Source organism: Anolis sagrei, chromosome 1 (assembly GCF_037176765.1).
Source record: "Anolis sagrei isolate rAnoSag1 chromosome 1, rAnoSag1.mat, whole genome shotgun sequence".
NCBI lineage: Eukaryota > Metazoa > Chordata > Lepidosauria > Squamata > Dactyloidae > Anolis > Anolis sagrei.
Window position 1 is genome coordinate 28809030 of NC_090021.1, and position 20026 is coordinate 28829055.

The following is a 20026-nucleotide window of genomic DNA, read 5'->3' on the forward strand; positions in this document are numbered from 1 at the left end:
TGGAATATTTTCCAGGTTTGCATGGTTGAATGTTTTTGTTGATGTTTTTATATGTGCATATATGTTTTTATTTTATTGCATTTTATATTGTGTTCACTTTTATGTTTGCTTTTAGTACCTTGTGCCATCTTTAAGCCGCCCCGGGTCCCTTCAGGGAGATGGTGGCAGGATATAAGAATACAGTTGTTGTTGTTGTTGTTGTTGTTGTTGTTGTTGTTGTTGTTATTGAATCCATGGATGCAGAGGGCTGACTGTATTTATCCACCTAATTTTTTGGGGTGGTAGGACTTTTAGGTGAGCCTCCACTAAATACCTCATACCCTGAGCAGGGTGATGTAGGGGAAGTCTTTCAGATATCCTGGCCACAGGTTCTAGGTTTGGATTGCAAAACCTGTAACCCGAATCTCAGTTCAAAGACAGCTTGAAAGCCTCTGTAACTGATAGAAAATAACTGGAAAAATGGTGCCCATGCTATACATCTATTTGGTTGCTATATTAATAGTTGGGCCCATAAAGTTTGACATGGTGATATTTGAAATATTGATAATTGAACACTGCATTTACTCAATATTGTACCAGGATTGATTTATATTTTATTAGTTAAATATAAACCACTGCCCTGATATATATTCCCTGCCCCAGATACCTTGTTCAAAAGTTTAAAAATGAGTTATACTCCAGTTCTTTAAATTAGAAAATGTGTGCTGTCTTGATACTGGTATGCTCTTCTAGATTATGATTATAATCCAATATTCAGAATAATTCTGCTATGCTCAGTGTGAGTTATTCTCAGGCAGTTGTACAGAGTATTGTATTTGTAATAATTTTGAGTTAACTTTGATATGCTCAAAGGAGTTTCAGATTCTACAGATTTTTATTCTGTCAAAAGAATTTTCTGTGAAAACAGAAGCCTAAAAGAAGTGTACTTAAGCATGCAACACAAATTCATATCGCAGCAGTGGTGACTCAGGCCTAGCATCTCCAACTTTGATGGCAACATAACTTCGCTTGACGACTTCGGCGCATCCAAATCCAACCTGTGTGAAGCTGAATGTCTGAAACAGGGCTAAGAACACAATGTATTAAAAGCATCCAGCATCTTAGTCCATTTTTTTGCCTTATTTCATGACTTGAAATAAGATATTTAGGTAAGGGAAACAAAATACATTTTCCAACTCCTCATTTATTTCAAGCCAATTTTAGAACTATGTAAAATCAATACAATAATGTAGGAGACCAATCCCATAAAATCCTCCCTAGTCAACAGATTAAATAACAGTGATGCTTTTTGCACTTTCTTCAAAATTACCTTTCACAAATTGGCCAAAATAAAGAAATGATCCCACAGCTTCAAGGTAAAAACCCCTTCTCTTGGTTTTTTGTGCTCACTTCCAGTTACTGGCTCATATAATAATAATAATAATAATAATAATAATAATAATAATAATAATATAACAACATCAGCAACAACAACAACAACAACAACAACAACAGGAGAGAATGCTTCTGGAGCATGGCCACACAGCCCGAAAAGCCTACAGCAATCCAACAACAACTTTATCTCCCTGATGGGACTTGGGGCAGCTCACAAAAGCACTCCATAATGCTGCACATGAAATAAACAATACGTAAGCATAAAAACACAGTGCTTATGCAAACAGGATCTGATTCAAATATTGGGTATGATGCAAGGAAAGGCTGACTCTTATGTTGTATTGGGACCAAGTTCTGGAGTTTGAATTCTAACTTTAGGATTCTTGTCTTTCTTAAAAAGACATGTTCTGGCATGTTTCTTTGTAATAATGTTCTATCATCAAATTGAGTGAAGATATGGCCATCTGAATTCACACTCCCAATAGACATTCTGAACATAGTTTCTTTGGTTATCGCAGTAAATGTTTTATCTTGTCAAGAGTACTTGTATGTTAACTGATAACAAAATTATCTGAGCAATATGTGATAATTAAAAATTAAGATGTAAATATGAACCATAAGGCAATACAATGCATTAGGAAGGAAGTAAATCTATCAGTAATAAAGCTTTCAAGAAACCAACATTTTAAACAAAGTTAACATGAAAAATCTAGGACTGGGATCAAGTTTGGTCTTTGTATTCACGGGAGAAGCCTGTCAAAGGATTTTGGAACAAACATATTTCTTCCTTTCATGCACCTTTTCCATGCCAGAACTATGCCACATCTGTAATTGCAATGATCCTCAAGTGTAAGGGTATTTTTTTCAAGCCTAAGAAATACGTTCTACCATTGGCATTGAAAGACCGTGAGGGAAGAACCAAGCACGCTTATTTGAGGAGAGTATTTTGTAGTTAGGATACTGCAAGCAGTAAAGTACTTTCTCCAATGGCTACCCACACTATCTTACTTGACAGGGACAGCTAGGGCCTCTGAAGTTGATTTCATGGCCTAGGTACATAGATGTTTCTAGAACCCTGATCCTAAACTATGGAGTGTAAGGTCACGGTTTGACCTTTCAAGAAGTGTAAAAATGTATGATCTATCCAGAATTGTGTTTTCATTTTTTTAGTTGTAGGACTTTACTTTCAAGCATAAATACAAACCCATATCAACTTTCAGTATTGAAAAGCAAAATCAGTTAAAGATGTATTGCTTTAAAGGGCACATTGCAACAAATGTTCAAATTAGTTTGTACATAGAGTTAATAAAATTGAACAAAACAAGAACATTGTAAAGAAAAACATACCCGATAGAATCAAATTGCTTTCTTAACAAAGTTGTAACTGTAACAGTTTGATATCAGTCCACTTGTTTCAAAATTAACGTACGGCATATTAGAATGGTAGCGTATCCTGTTTATTTCCCCACAATCCAGCCTGAAAATATTACTGTACTAGCATTTTAAACGTGCGAAACATAAATATTGAATTAATCTTAGTTGCTGACGTGTGTTTATTATTGGTCATAAGTAAAACTTCTTGGCTAAACCTGAAGATTATGACCATGATCATAAATTCCTCTTTTACACATATGTATTAGTATGCAAGTTCACAAACCCACACATGTATTCTATATGTTCATATTGTGATTGTGATTTTTAGCCCTACTTTAAAAAAATAGGAATCAGTTGTAGCATTATACTTCATCTTCATACATTGATTTAACATTTGTTGTTGTCCTATGATGTTGACAGGGTTGTTGTCACTGACATTGGTTCTCATGTAAGCTTTCCATCTTTTGTTAGTTTCCATAAACTTTCAGGAGCCATCAACCCCCAAGAACAGTTTTAAAAGCATGTTGAGTATGCATTCTGTTTCCAATTGTTATCTATGTTCATACTGGAACTAAAAGAGCATGTTCCAGATACAAAAGAGGGAGCTTCCTATAAACTGAGGAATCTACAGGGTGAACATGTTAGTGGTCATAGAATGTCGACTGGAGAGGGAAATTAAAGACCCGAAAGGATGAGGGATAGAATGACTATGACCTTAACTCTGAACTTAGGTGGTTTGTTAGAATTGAAAAATGTAACTATTTGAAATGTATAGCTCGTGTTGTTTTTCAACATAGCTATCTAGGGAGATTCTGTAAAATTCTACCTCTTGTAGCCTGAGGTTGAAGTTTTTGATATATATCACTTTTGAAAATCTTGACCCAAAAATAGTAACACTTTTTAATACTTAAAAAGACAGACTATGTTGAGGATTTGAAATCTATACCTTTTATTGTTGATACTGATTTATTATGACCCTATAAATAAGGGGCAACCATGAGGTGTGCCATTGGAATTTCTGCTCAGGTCTTTCAAACTCAAAGCCATACTCAGTGTGAAAACATGCAAAATTGTTTACTTGTCATTAATGTAGGGAGGCAGCATACCCATGAAATTGATGCAATTGTGGCATCCGGTTGAATCCTTTCTAAATTCTTGAAAAAGAATTGTTTCCGTCCCTTAAGGAATAACTTCTTAGTGGCATGGATAGTTCAAACCACTTAGTAGATTTAAATCAAAAGATGGTTGACAGAAATATCGGCTTTACTTCAGATCCCCTGTGTTCTTTCTATTTTCTTCCTCTCCATAGACAGGTTGGTATCACTTTCTACAACTCCTAAATATAACTCAGTAGGTACCTATGTTTGTCAGTTCTTCCCACTTTGTGTGTTGAGGACTAGATGGTTCATTATAAGATTGTATAAGCAGTACAGAATATCATTTGATTTGGTTTTTTTCCTGTTTTAGTATTCAAGACAAAAATATTGTATTTAAGCATTTGTTGTTATAGATAAAAAGTATTTTACCTTGTAGTTTTTAATTACTGTCTTTCTTCACAGACACCTGATCTATCAAGCAAGACTCTTCACAATTGCAACACAAGAAAAGGGAGATGTCCAAGAGCAACCAGTAGCTGCTATTCGGATGAAGCAGGCACAGCATTTTGATTGGGCCTTGAATAAACTGGATAATTCTGTCAGAAGAACTGGCCGTATAACAAAAACGCTTCTATTAAAAATATTTCATGATATTTGCAGAACAGGTACCTTGCTGAATTTTGGTTTTTACTAAGCAGCACTAGCATATCTTAGATTTTTGCTAAACTAACAAAAGAACATCCCAGTTTTGCTGATACTGAATATGGATATATACAATTGGAATTTATACACTTAAATCATGAAATAGGGACAGTGCCTTCATTTATTTTGTGTCTCCTGGTTTGTTGAATGCAGGATGAACTTAAGTTGTGTTTCTTTGAGTTACATTTGTGAAAAACTGATGTAACCTTAGAGTGCTAACATTTAACAGAATCATAATAGACTGCATTGCAATTAGCTGATGGCAGGAATGGACAGACTTCAGACATTCTCTTTTCACAGAACTAAAGTGTATTAACCTTCATTCAAATGTAAAGGAGAGGTGCACTTAAAACGGATGTAAAATAGAGGCAGAACTTAGTAAGGTAACATTTTTGGCCCAGGCTCCGATTTCCTCAACCATCATGGCAGCTGTGTTACTGTATGTACCTAAGAATTGTAGTTCCCATGATAAATTGCGCCTATTCATAAACTGATACAAAAAATGGCATGAATTTCAGCCATTTAAATATGCATGTGTGACCTCTCATATTGATTAGGATCCTTATGTGGAAAGTAAGGAATATTCAGTCCTTTGAGCTGATTGTTTAGAACACAAAAGCCACTTCCCTTGGCATAAATGGGATTTCCTTTCCTAGCTATAAATTACAGGAGTAGAGCTCCTCAGCTAGTCCTCAGCATGAGGCAAAGGTTAAGACCCCTTCTCTTGCCTAGCCAAAGAACCAGTACGTAACTGTGGAACTAACTGTTTGCAGTTGGAGAGCAGCCTTCTCAGGAAAGAAAGCAGTGAGGGTCTGATGCTAAAATGCAAAGCTTCTGGCAAAATGTGCATATACTATATATACAAAAGCAGGTACAGATCATGGAAGATTGAAGCATGTGAGGAGGTGGATGGTGCTCTGACCCTGCCTGCTATTTGTGAATGATTCTCAACATTATTAACCTCTGTGTGTGTGTTTCAATGTTTTTAAGGTGACAGGCAGATTATGTAGTATTCATAGGATGTCTGTTAACTCCTAAATTTTAATGCAGGATGCTTTAAAAGACATCTTAGCTAGGTTAGCTATTATTGTTTTTCAACTGGAATGATGAATATTGGTACTGTGAGAACCATGTTTCTAAATAGAGATTGAGAAGTATTGTATGGAATTAAGGATATGTCTGTACTACTGATCACAGCATTTGATTCAATTTCAGTTTCATGTTATGTTCATGTTATGTTCGTTCATTTCAATAGGACCCACTATTATCCACAGTTTCCTGTTTCTGTAGTAAGTTCTGTACAGCCCACAAAGCATACATTTCTGTGGATAATAGTGAGCCTTATTGAAATTTATGACTTCTGCAAAGTCATTATGGAGTCACACTTTTCTGTGTTCAATTTCTCTCATTTCCTAGTATTGCATATGCTTTGTTTTTCGAAATCTAACTGCACACATATCAGGAACAAAAGCTGTGTTCCACATGTTCAAAAATTTCTGGGGAAGAAAGAAGAAAAGTTAGACAAGTTCACAATAACGCCCCTATTTTTTGTGAGGTATCCTAGTTTTGTAGGTTGTACTGAACTTACTACAGAAACAGGAAACTGTAGATAATAGTGGGCCCTATTGAAATAAACAACTTCCACAGGAAGTTATAATAGTCATATCAGAAGTTCTGGAAAATAACTAGAGAGGTATCCTCGCTAGAGATTTCTCAATATGATTTTATGATAACTTCTGACAGAAGTATAGCATACAATTGCCTTGAGGTTCTAGAAAATTCCTAGAGAGAACGTAATTTGTCAGATGTAGGTGGATAAAACTGTAAATACTTGTATTTGGATATCAAGTTAACAATATTGAAAACGTTAGATTGTACTTCTCCAGATGTGCTGGACTTCTGCTCTGACAATTCTTAGCAGCTGGTAAGCTGGCTGGTATTTCTGGGATCTGAAGTCCAAAACATCTGGAAGGGTTGCATTTAAAAAATACTGCTTTAGAGTTCATAATATGAGGTATCATTCCCTTTTCCTGTAAATTGTTTTACTTTACACAGACAATCTGACCAATACTCAGTTTGAATGAGTAAAACTTAAAACATTTCCGTCATATCAAAAGAGAATGTTTTCCAAAGTTAATGTTCCCAAACTTTCTACATTTCTCTTGACAAAAGGATGTATGCTTTCAATGTATCTCTAGATTTTTCACATCTCTATTTCTAAACTCTGTCCTTGGCTCCCCTCAGTCCTCCTCACACCTGTTTTTCCTTTCCTTTCTATGCATCTGTTCTGATGGTGAACCTTTACATTTATGCCATATTTTCCCTTTGTTATGATTTCTTTTCTCTCACTCAGCTTTTTCCCATTGCTGGGCTTTTCTTTCTTTTATTGCATATTAACCATTTTGTAGGTTTACCATGTCAACTATTTTGTCATGGTCTCTGCATCTTTTACTCAGAATGACGCATGTACTTCTAATCCAAAAGGTTAGTTAGGCAGTTCTTGGCCAATTTCTGTAAGAGTAGTTCTTTTACATAATAAAAGAATTGCAATGCCTTAGATATGAATATTTTCCTAACATACTAATGAATGCAACAATGTGCTAATGTGTCCTGTGTGCCACACCGCAGGTTTTTTTACTTCTATGTTGCAAAATATAAACTGCATTTTGGGGTATCAAAAATGCAGTATCAAAAATGTTTGTCTGAAACATTGAAAGGCAGTCTCTTGATTTCATCCAAATTTTGAAAGATGTGTTTACATGCCTTGAATTATATAAGTTGTTTGCTTCTGCAGTTTCTTCAAATTCCTTCTTCATTGCAGGATATCCAAGTAGTAACCAGGCCCTGTTGCTATTGAGAAGCTGTGGGTCATTACTGCCTGAGCTGCCTCCGGCCGAAAGAACAGAGCTTGCTCATACCATGTGGACCAGGCTGAAGGAGCTTGGTAACATCATTATTTTGTTTAAAAAAAATATATGTAATGTCTTTCACCCAAGGTAAAGGTTAATTTAAATAATAATATTTTTGCATATGTGCCTTCAAGTCACCTATTGACTTATGGCAACCCCATTAATTTCACAAGGCAAGGAATACTCAGAGGTGGTTTTCCCAGTTCCTTCCTCTGAAATAGGACTGTGGGAGATTGGCAGTCTCCCATCCATGACTGTTCTTTTAGCATCCAAGATCAACCAGGATTTGATGCTTTTAGGGCAACCAAGAATGGGCAACAGACTCAGAAGACAACCTGGCAAAATGGCACTATATAGAAGAATCCTCCACCTTGTGTGACTGTGGAGCAGAACAAATAACTCAGCACCTGTATGCTTATCCACCATGTCCTGCCTCATGTACAGAGGAATAATTTTTTAAAGCTACAGACAATGTGGTCACTGTTGCCTTCTTTCGGCCAAAAATTATGTAGCCACTGTGTTCCTTCTATTTTTATCAGTTTTATACTTATTTATGCAATGCTTTTGACACAAAATTAATAAATAAAGGGTGTTGAGGCCCTATGATAATATGACTGTACATTGAATATATAATTGACATTATTTAAATAGAGGAAGATCAATAATATATTTGCATGAGCTTTCATTTTTTTTGAGGACTATACTGACATCTAGGGGCGTTAAAACCAACTGTTAATGTTATTTAACTTAAATAATATGTTGGTTATCACTGTTGAAAGAGTTGTCAATTTTTTATTTTTCTACTAGTGCATTTTGAGATCAGCTTTTGTTCTTCAAGGATGATGATATTGTAACTCACTCCCATAGAATGTACCCCATTAAGCAAGTAGATTATGGATGTTAGAGTTTAATAACATTTAGAGGGACACAGGCTCTCCATCCCTGTGTAGTGTCCCATTACAGTTTCTCAGTTGATCTCTTTCAAGGTGTTCAGTTAGAAATTGCAGATCATCTATGTATATAATAAAAGTGAATGTTTGTGTGTATGTGGCAGCTTTCTGATTGGCTGCCACTTTCACGGGCCACTGTGACCAGCACGGGTGACACACCTGGACCAAACTTGGCACACATAACCCCCATGATCCCCTTTACGTCCTGGTGAGGTTTGGGAGAGGACGGACAAAGGATGATGGGATTTGTAGTACTTTCAAAAAATTCAGTTCCCAAAGACCACTGAGAGTCCCAACAAAGACCGATAAAAACCAAACTTGACACACAGAGCCCCCACGACCTACACTACATCCTACTGCAGTTTGGAGGAGGGCGAACCATGGATGATGGGACTTGAAGTATCTCCACTCACTTCCCGAGACTGCTGCAACCCTCATCCAATGACTGATCAAGACCAAACTTGGCACACATAACCTCCATGACCCCCTTTACATCCTGATGAGGTTTGGGGGAGGACGGATAATGGATTATGGGATTTGTAGTACTTTCATACCCTTTGAATCCCACAGATCACTGTGTCCCCCAACAAAGACCGATAAAGACCAAACTTAGCACACAGAGCCCCCATGACCCACTTTACAGTTTGGAGGAGTTTGGAGGAGGGCGGACCACGGATGATGGGACTTGCATATGGAAGTTGTAGTTCATACGCACCCACTGAACCAAGCCAACATTGGAACTAAACTAAACTTGGAGCACAGAGAAATAATGCCATTTTCAAATAACCTGGACACCTCTGGGTCCCCAAGCTAGTATTAAAATAAATTTTAGAGCTCAGAAGTGATTCAGATATCACTCTGTCATTTGATTTGGCACAATTAGGATTGATGTTTGCTTCCTACTCCGCCCCCCCCCCCCCCCAATTTCGAGATAAGGAGGCTGGAAAAAATTCTGAAATGATTATACTCATATAAATGACCTTATATTGAATTTTATTGTCTATTTATGTGTTTTGTGTTTCATACTGTAAAGGTGCAGAGTGTCTGAACTATTGTTTGTATCTATATAGAGCCAAAATCCAACTTGACACTTGAAATGCCACAAAATTTCCTCACTTTTACATTCCTTTGTATTCATTGGAGCTGTCCTAAAACCACATTTAAAGGACAAATTATTTCTCTAAAATATATTTTTGTCATGTTATCTATTTTTATGTTGTTGCCAGTTTTATAAGTTTGATTAGATATGCTTGTAATGCTTTGTAATGTTTTTTGTTACCCCGGATCGGGGTATAGGGTGGCAACCTGTGTTGGACGGGGTTACACTCCCCCTGAAGCCACAGGTCCGCAGTTTGGGTGTCCTCCTGGATTCTTCGCTTACACTTGAGGCTCAGGTGTCGGCGGTATCCGGGAGGGCCTTTGCACAACTGAGACTTGTGCGCCAGCTGCGACCGTACCTCGTGAAGGCGGATCTGGCCGGGGTGGTCCACGCCTTGGTCACCTCTAGAATGGACTACTGCAATGCGCTTTACGTGGGGCTGCCCTTGAAGACGGCTCGGAAACTACAATTGGTCCAGCGGGCAGCAGCCAGGATGCTAACTGGAGCTCACTATCAAGAGAGGTCAACCCTCTTGTTCAAGGAGCTCCACTGGCTGCCATTTATTTTCCGAGCCCAATTCAAGGTGCAGGTGCTCACCTACAAAGCCCTGAACGGTTTGGGACCACCCTACCTGCGTGACCGCATTTCCATCTACGAACCCACACGCTCGCTCCGGTCATCTGGGGAGGCCCTGCTCGTGATCCCACCTACGTCGCAAGCGCGCTTGGTGGGGACGCGAGACAGGGCCTTCTCTGTGGCGGCCCCCCGACTTTGGAATGCCCTTCCAAAAGAGCTTCGTCAGGCCCCTACTCTGGCAGTTTTCAGAAGGAACCTAAAAACTTGGCTGTTCCGATGTGCCTTCGCAGATTAGGAATCCCCATCCCAAGTCCTAGATGCACTTTAGCACAACTAATGTTGCTGCACACCGCACTTAATCCTACGTTCCTCCTGCCATCTCAGCACTTTTAACCCTGTACCCCATTGCGCTGGCCGAACCAGTTTTAATAGTGTCTTGATGTATTGTCATTGTGGTTATTTTGCTTAATTGTTTGATTTGCTTTGTTTATTGCTGTGTTATGTTTTCTATTGTATTGTGTTTTGTGGCTTCGGCCCGTGTAAGCCGCATCGAGTCCTTCGGGAGATGCTAGCGGGGTACAAATAAAGTTAATAATAATAATAATAATTTGTTTGCCACTTTGAGTCCTGATTGGGAGAAAAGCAGGATAGAAATACGAGCAAATAAATAAACAAGCAAATAATAGTGCTTAAAAGGAGATCTAGGATTAGTTTAGGCTAGAGTCTACTTCTGTCTGGGCAAATAGTTAACTGTGATAAAGCTATGTTTTCAATTTATTTGTTTCTCTTTTTTTCTATTTTATCTCACTGATATTTTTGAATGCTTTTTAAAAGGAAAGGTAGGATATAAATGAAGAAATACTAATAATTTCACATTGCTTTTATACTGTACTAAAATCTTTATTCCCTTTATAATCTCTTGTTTAGGAGTTGTATATGACGTGAGCCATTATAATGCTTTGCTCAAGGTCTATCTTCAGAATGAACATCCTTTCTCACCAACTGAATTCTTAACAAAAATGGAAGAAGCCAATGTACAACCTAATCGGGTAGGTATTTCAAAAAGCTGTCTCCCATCACCCTGCAGCATGCCATCACTTCATATAGGACTAGTCTCATTTTGCCCCCTTTTTTTTCAGGTCACATACCAGCGACTGATTGCTGCCTATTGCAACAAGGGTGATATAGAAGGTGCCAGGTAATAGTTCTTGTAAATCCTTTAGAAAAAAAATACCTCTTACAGTACAGCTCTGTGTGTGTGTGCTCAAAATTAAAATCCATGGAATTCAGAAGGAGTGCAGTGCTTTTGTAGGCAAACATAAGTTCAGATTTAACCAACTATGTTCATTTTACTGACTTGAATAAGGAAAATGAAAATGCCATTGTTACTTGCCAAACAGTATTACTGCTGAAGGAGTAGACACTTTGGTTTCACATTATAATGTTGCTTAATCTAGAAAATAAATAAATAACAGGTTATTGAGATGGCAATAGAATCATGTAGTATTGTAGTATATTTATAGTAGTGATAGGTGTTCATATACATCCTCCTATTATGTGTAGATGGAAGACATTTGGAGCTTTTGTAATAGTTAATAAGAAGGCCTGCAACATTGAAGGCCATAAAACTCTTTAAAATATATGCTGGTTTTATAGGGATTTGGCATTCTAAATCCAAGTTCTATATTCTTAGTTCAGGTGACTGTTGTAAAGCAGAAATGTTCAAGCTCTTTTTTTCTCAGTTGTGTAGGAGGAGAGGAAACAAGGGAAAAATACAAGTTCAAGGCATGCTGTATGATACCGTTTTAAGTACATGTTTATATATAAAGCTGAATATCACTAGCCCTAAAGAGTGACCTTAGTTCAGATGTTGGGCTTTTTGTCAATGTTATGTACATGCTTTTACAGAACCTCTTTTTAGTTTTACTGTTAATATACAATGATTTACTTGGTGAGAATATGGCTAACTTTGTTTTTTAAACAATCTTACAGCAAGATCCTTGGTTTTATGAAAAGTAAAGGACTCCCAATCACCGAGTCTGTATTCAGCGCCCTTGTGACAGGCCATGCGAGAGCAGGGTAACTTCTAATTTCTCTTTCAATCCTTATATCAGCTTAATTAAATATTTTTCTTTTAGTGGATTTTTTTAGATGTACTTTGAAAGGTTTCCTCTTGTATTCATTTTATGCTTTTGTGTTAATGTATTGTAGGTTACATTAGTTTCCATTCATAGGAGAAAGCTGGGAATATATATCCAAGGAATGACTAGTCAAGATATTTTGAACAAAATAGTTTTTGAATAAATATCACAGAACAGCTTTTCAAAGCATTTTACCACCCTGTTCATTCGTTCAGTCGCTTCCGACTGTTCGTGACCTCATGGACCAGCCCACGCCAGAGCTCCCTGTCGGCCATCACCACCCCCAACTCCTTCAAGGTCAAGCCAATCACTTCAAGGATACCATCCATCCATCTTGCCCTTGGTTGGCCCCTCTTCCTTTTTCCTTCCATTTTACCCAGCATAATTGTCTTCTCTAAGCTTCCTTGTCTTCTCATTATGTGGCCAAGAGACTACTAGCAGTGGATCAATTCCCTTGGTTGATGTTCCTGCATCAGCTTTCATTTTGAATGTTATTCCTCAAAAGGTGTAAATGAAAAAAGAATAGAAGAGGTCTCACGAGGCTTCAGCTCTATCCATTAGAGCATCAGTCCCAATTTCTATGTTTGCCAGACTGGGTTCAAGAAATCCAAGGTTCAGAAGATATAAGTGCTCAGATGGTTCAAGGAGCATGACATAAATTAGAGAAAGTACTTTGGTGTGTAACTGGTGTGAATTATGATTCTGCAGCATTGCAGTATGTTTCATTATAGCGATTACAATTGATGTAAACAGACCAAAAGTCAAGGGACAATTTTGGTAAATACTTATTTCAAGGGAAAGTTATTTATTTAGAAATTAGGTTTTAGAGAATGTTTTGGTGGAAGGAAAAGCCAAGAAACAAAGTCTATTTTCATATTAAAAGGAGCATAAATGGAGAAAAAAACTATTGAAAATGAAGAGCTTCTCAAAAACAAAGAGACTTCAGAAATTTGAAACAACAATGGAATAAGGAAAGATCTCACTTTGGACAGCAGGGTCTGCCAAGAAGAGCCATGAAGGGTGGTAGGCACCAGTACTGGCTGGAGGAAAAATACCAGTAGGAGCAAGATTACTTCACTTCAATCATTTGTGGGAAGGAATTTGTCAGACCATACAATTTGAATGGACAAGATCAGAGAAGATTTATCTTACTATAAATCTTAGTATTTATCTTAGTATAAATGTATTTATCTTAGTATAAATGTATAGAGATCAGGACAATCAGATTACTGATGTTAAAGTTTGCAAACAAAATAAAAAACAACATGTAACATTTCTGTGAAATCATATCTGTACAAGCAAGAAGGAACAAGATCCCAGCAACTTCTAAAGGGAAAGTGGCTGCAACAACAGAATATCTTAATGGAACTTTGAATTGTACAGTGGACTGCTTAGACAGGAACAGAATTCAATTAATGTTTGAACCAAGACATATTCAACAAGTTGAAGAACAATGATGGATTTTTTTGCATTGTTATGGAATTTCGAAGTAAAAAGATACTTTTCAATTGAATAATAATAATAATAATAATAATAATAATAATATCTTTATTTATACCCCACCACCATCTCCCCGAAGGTCTCAGGGCGGCTCACAAAAATACTCCCAAGTGTGCTGCATATAAACAACAATGCATAAGTATACACACCGTAATATAAATATAAAAACAACGCACATTTGATGGAAGTGGAAATGCAGAAGAGCATGCAATTGTCATAAAAACTACTTTATGCATTCCCCCTACTTCCAGCAAGTTCTTAAAAAAATCAAAGTAGAGATCTCAATTGTTTCACTTTGGTTACACAGACCTTCTGCTAACAAATACATCAGAAGAAAATCCATATCGGATATGCCAAAGACTACATCTATCCAGTTTTTTACTCCAAACCAGAGTGGTTAAATCTATCTCTGAAGGCTGAACTGGAAAGGCAAGAGAGATACACTGAGTTAATAATGAACACATTTTAGTGTCTATATTCTAGACATCAGATAATGGAGAGGATATATGAAATCATTTGGAGGATATTCAAGAAGTGGTGTGAGCAGAATTCAATGTTAATGGAAGATGTCCGGATAGGTGATGTCTTGTCTTTTTTCATAGTGAAATATACAAGGTTTATGAGATTTAATGCTCAAGGTGCATTGCCGTTCTGTCTTCTCTGCTAATAGGAAATGGGACACCTTTATCTACACATTCTCATGTCAAGAGATGTTTTAAAAGAGCAAATTTACAAGTACAGCCAACTGTTCATAGATTCCCTACATAGGATTTGATTTTGATACTTAGTATCTTGACAGAAGCTCCATTTGAGCCACTTTGTGAAGCATCCGTGAGATTAATGACTTTGAAAGTGTCATTTCTTGTGGCAATTACACTGGCAGGAAGGGTATTGGAAATCACATCTCTATCAGTAGACCCTAACTTGTTCAAGTTTGAAAAAGACAAATTATTGTTAACAATTGATCTTTAATTTTGTGTGAAATCTATGCCGTTCACAAGTATAAATTAGGGCTTTAACTTTAAAGATAAAAAAACATGCAAGTATATGTAACAAAAAAGAAGGGAGGAGAGTAGTAGGCAATTGTTTAAATGGATTTGGAATGTTGGTTTCCTGCCTTTGTCAGCTGTTGTCAGGAATATACCAATGGAAGACGGATTGCTCTTTCAGTCTTCCTAGAATGATCATTCATGGTTGGTATCAACCTCTCAATCTTTTCTGAAATGCATAGGCATGTAACTGTATGTGTGGATGCATTTTAATTTCATTTCCATATATTAAGCACCTCTCTCCCATATACCAGCAGCAGTAGGCAGGTAGATTGTCTTGATTAACATGTCAGGAAAGTAAAGGATTACCTGCCAGCCCCTTTCTCCCACATGGTCCTGCAGCTGCTCTTTGCATTTCTGTGAAGACTCAATCTATTTAAAAGTAACTTGTCCAACATAATACGAGATTTGATCTTGTGGTCTTTTGCAGAAACATTAGAGTTTGTGCCAGCCTTTCCTAATAGACCGGTCTTTCATTTATCATTTTAAATGTTTGCCACAGCTGTTGCATTTTCCACTTTTCACTCAGAATGATAAGTAATGAAAAACTTGTGTTCAATGAAATGATTCTTGGTCTGTGTTTAGAATTATGACCTGGCTTTTATTCATAAACTGTAGCTATGACCTGTATATAATTTTTGTTTAATACAAATCCTTTAAAATGTATATGGCACTTTTTATACAACTCTTCAGGGATATGGATAATGCAGAAAATATCCTTTCTGTGATGAGAGATGCTGGAATTGAACCTGGTCCAGATACTTATGTTGCATTAGTGAAGGCATATGCTGAGAAGGGCGACATTAGCAAAATCGAAGAGGTAATGTACAGTGCTTGCAAAGGCATAATTCTGTATGGAATAGATTTTTAATTACAGTACATTCTCATATATAGATTTTTCTGAACTTTTGATAATTAAGTCAGCAGTCAATGCTACTATAGATTTTTTCAGAATCTGTAATAGTTTGCATTTAGTAGTAAGCTGAGTACACCAGCTTGCTTAAGGTTGCCTTTATGTTTGTGGAAGTAATATTTGAACCAGAGACTTCTCTGTTGCCATTTTGTAGCCATTGTTTTCCAATAGCGGCCATCACTATAATATAAAAGGTATAGACTGCTAAAAACTGATGTGAAGATCTGCCCACAGAAAACCCCTTTGGAGAAAAAGTGAGCCTCTTTTTGACATCAAAAAATCTTATAAGAAATTTTAAACATTTATTGCAGATCTCTCCAAGGTATCTTATGATTCCAGGAAAATAAGATTCTGGTGTTGTCCAGGAGCAGCAATGTTGCACTTAAACAGTGGTTCTTAACCTGCGGGCAGCAGACCACCAGTAGGCCAGGAAGACAAAAATCTGGTCCGCGAGCCTCCTTCCTCTTTGTTTTATTTTATTTTATCAGCACCATAAACCAAGTCTAAAGTTGATCAAAACCTGTTTTTCTAACCCTTTTGGTACTAATGTTGGAGAGTGGTCCCTGGTCATAGAATCGTTGATTTGGAAGAGACCTTGTGGGCCATTCAGTCCAACCCCTGCAAAGAAGCAGGAGAATCGCATTCAAAACACCCTTGACAGCCTTTGTTTAAAGCCTGCAAAGAAGGAACCTCCACCACACTCCGGGGCAGAGAGTTCCACTGCTGAACAACTCTCGCAGTCAGGAAGAGCTGTTCAGCAGTGGAACTCTCTGTCCTGGAGTTGGTGGAAGCTCCTTCTATGGAGGTTTTTAAACAAATGGTCAAGTGATCCCTGGTCAAAAACCTGTCGTCGTCCCCACTCCCCATCTTCTCCTTTGTAAACGGGTTTTGATTTTTGTAGACTGCAATGGCTCCTGGGGGCTTTTGTTTGGATTAGCTTTGGAAATGAAGGAAAATACTTGAAAATTATAATCAAATACATTGATTTTGATATCTTGATAAAATGGCTGAATTTAAAAGCTGGTTTGGCACTTGAGTTAAATAGGTTTTCTGTTAATTGTAAAACTTTTTTTAAATAAGAAATGCAATTTTATATTCAAGATCTTCAGCTGGGCTGCTTGGACTGTTTTTCTTAACCCCCCCCCCCTCCAAAAAAAACCCTACTTCTTATCAAAATTTGAATTAAGGAACAGATATGGGCTGATGCTTCTTAAATAGATCTCTCTCTCTCTTTGTAACAGGCTCTAAACAAACAAGTTACAGCTGTGCCAGGCATGATATGATACGTGGCTCTTTCATTCTTTAGAACAGTGGTTCTCAACCTGTGGTTCCCCAGGTGTTTTGGCCTACAACTCCCAGAAATCCCAGCCAGTTTACCAGCTGTTAGGATTTCTGGGATTTAAGGCCAAAACATCTGGGTTACCCACAGGTTGAGAACTTTCTGAATTTCTTGCAAATGCCACTTCTCACTCAAGAGAAGTGTTGAATTTAAGAATGAACACAGTGCAACATTAAATATGAGTTACTGAATTGTATGTTGTTTCAGGTTCAGTGCTTCTGAAATTGTCCTGAACATGTAAAATTCTGATTAAATGTGTTACACCCGTAATAAGATATCCAAAATTCTTCAAAACTCCCTTTTCTTTGTCACAAGCCGCTTGCTTCCATCTTCCAGGTGGCTGCTGTGGCATTTTTGTTTGGGAGAAGGCTCCTGGAGATTTCCTGTGTAGTATTGTATTATTATTTCTTTTTTAGTATTAGGTCCCTTAAAACATTTGTCTGAAAAATCCTCAGTCTGTCTCCACCTTTGTATCGTATATCCAACACAAGTAGCAAACGAAGGGAATACAAGGCTAGAGAGAAACATAAAGCAGTCGAGAGACATAAGGATCTGTGAAATGGCAGGAGGTGTAGCTAACTGTGATCCTTCACTACATATATGCCAATATTTCAAAATCTGGTGAAAAAAAATCCAAAATGTGAAATGCCTCTGGATCCATATATTTCGGATAAAGTGTTATATTAAAGTGTTATATTTATTTTTTGGCTTTTGTGTTTTCTATACCCATGTTAGGGTCCATTCTTTGGGTATTCATTACATCTCTTTAGGCAGAATGTATCCATGGAAGTCAGTACAGGAACAATTTCATAGGCACAGTGATATTAATATGTATAATCAGTATGAATTGTACAAATTCCTATTTTTTTCTTTAATTTTACAGACCCTGGGAAACATTACAAAGACAGACAGTAATCTTTTGGACAGGGACTTGATGGATATCATTTTTACTTTGGCCAAGGCTGGGCATTCCCAGTACGTACAAAATATTCTGGACAAAATGAGATATGATAGAGGTTACATTCCAGGTAATATGTCAAGAACATGCCTTTAATGTACTGTATCCCAGTAATAGGATGCTAATGTGTTTTTACGTTACTGTTTAGTCATTTTCCTAATTAATCCCATTTGGCCTGTTCTCTACTGTAGTATCTTGTACTACCATCCTGAACTGGCCAAATGGGATTCATTAGTAACATAACATCTCTCTCTTAAAAGCATTTAAAAAAATGTTTGAATGAGTTAGTCATTCCTTTTTCACTGCATCCCAGTCTTTTGTTGCAATTGTCAAAAGCTATATAGTATGTTTATAAACTCTGTCAAAATCTTGTCTCATTTTTGACTTGTCTTTATGATTTGACTTTAGATAGTCTTGGAAATATCAAAGTGCAGTAATTTAGATTTTTCCTCCACCGATGCTTTGTGATTCTCACTATGGTAGATGAATGCTAATAGGATGAAGTGCATTAAGAAAATACAGGTTGTGACTACTGTCTTTATTAATTAGAGTCACTTTTTGATTTTGACACTTCTACCAATGTGACAGTCTACACTTCCTTGCTGCACTAACATTCCATAGTAAATGATCTAAGCTATTTTTGTATTGCAGTATTCACATTTCTTCAGGTCTTCTCAAAGTTAATGTATTTCAGCGTTGTTCTTCAATAAAAAAATTAAAGCCAGAACAAACTTTAAAAAGCAATATGCAGATATGTTAAACAGTGTACTTCAGAATCTTAGTTAATTTAGTGGAGTGTACACCTGACTTCTAGGTTTGTATTGAATGGAATGTATGTACAGAGCTTGGTAAATTGTAAGAGGTAAACTATGCTTTGCAATGTGCTACTATTTCTTATAATGTCTGCTATTGGGACTGATTGTTTGCTTTACTGATTGTTATATGAGTATTTCATATAACGTCTTAAGTATGTTAACTGCTTTAAAATAAATGGCTCATTTTCTTTGCACTGTAATGCAAAAAGTAATTGTGTTTTTTTCAAACTTTTCATGCTGGTGCTTGGTTTCCCACCTTTTTTATTCCCAACATTTAGATGCTATGAATCTTTGCCTGACTTTAATAACACAAGGCTTAGAAGATACAGCTTTTCAAGTCTTGAAGTCATTTCCTACCTCATCATTAGATTCCCAGAATGAAAATGGATTGGATCGTGGTAACTTCTTCTTACGTCATTGTGTAAATACAGATAAGGTATGTAAAGTCCTGCAAGAAGCGTAACAGATTTAAAAGAGAATTATTGGTTTGCAAATTCAGAGAATTTGTCCAATTGATAGTTCAGGGTAGATTTTATGGACACTTTACAATCAGTGGACTTCCAGTTTAATGTTTCTTTCTTTTCTAAAGAATGTATTCACTCTAAGCTGCTTTTCTTTCTGATTGAACTTTTCTATTTTTTTCTGTCTTTACATCCCTTGACTTCATAGATTGCTAATGAAGTAGAGTTTTGACGCCCACAAATCTATATACAATAAAGTGTTATATTTATTTTTTGTACCTAGGACCTAGAGAGGCTTCATTTTTCTCTCTGTTCTGCTTCTAGGTCCAAGATTGGAATTGGTCAGTTTCCTTGTGTTAGCTTATCTAGCCTCATTAGCTTCCCACCTCCTAGTTTTGTCTTTCCTACACTTATTATATACTCTCCTTGGTTACCCACCTCTCTAGTTTATGCCATTAAACTAGGGGTTTATTACTAGTCTATTGCTTCTGGGCTAGGGTTTGTTGGCCATGTGATTCCTCTTACAATCCATGCCAAAATAATCTCCTTTTCCAGAGTACTTAAAGTGCCCATTTGTTCATAGACAGTTTGAGTGTTGCCAGATAGCGATGAGTTATAAATTCACACATTTTTCATTCCCTTACAGCCAGCAAATAAACTGGAACACTTCTGTAAAGAATTGAAGAAAGCCAACATGCACACTTCACCTTTACAGTTGACTCTGCTATGTGCATTAGAATCAAAGAAAGCTGGTACTTTTCCTTATCTC

General features: G+C 36.9%; 1 protein-coding gene across 1 annotated transcript in view; it reads left to right on the forward strand.

The window, feature by feature from the left end:
* The window catches only part of LRPPRC (leucine rich pentatricopeptide repeat containing), a 133381-nt gene that overhangs the window by 11802 nt on the left and 101553 nt on the right, over window positions 1–20026 (forward strand). Inside the window, exons 2-10 of the mRNA XM_060754387.2 lie at window positions 4308–4510; window positions 7369–7491; window positions 11009–11130; window positions 11221–11279; window positions 12074–12160; window positions 15465–15591; window positions 17907–18051; window positions 19075–19232; window positions 19904–20009. Coding sequence (XP_060610370.2) covers window positions 4308–4510; window positions 7369–7491; window positions 11009–11130; window positions 11221–11279; window positions 12074–12160; window positions 15465–15591; window positions 17907–18051; window positions 19075–19232; window positions 19904–20009 — 1130 coding nt within the window. The remainder of the gene's footprint in view (window positions 1–4307; window positions 4511–7368; window positions 7492–11008; window positions 11131–11220; window positions 11280–12073; window positions 12161–15464; window positions 15592–17906; window positions 18052–19074; window positions 19233–19903; window positions 20010–20026) is intronic.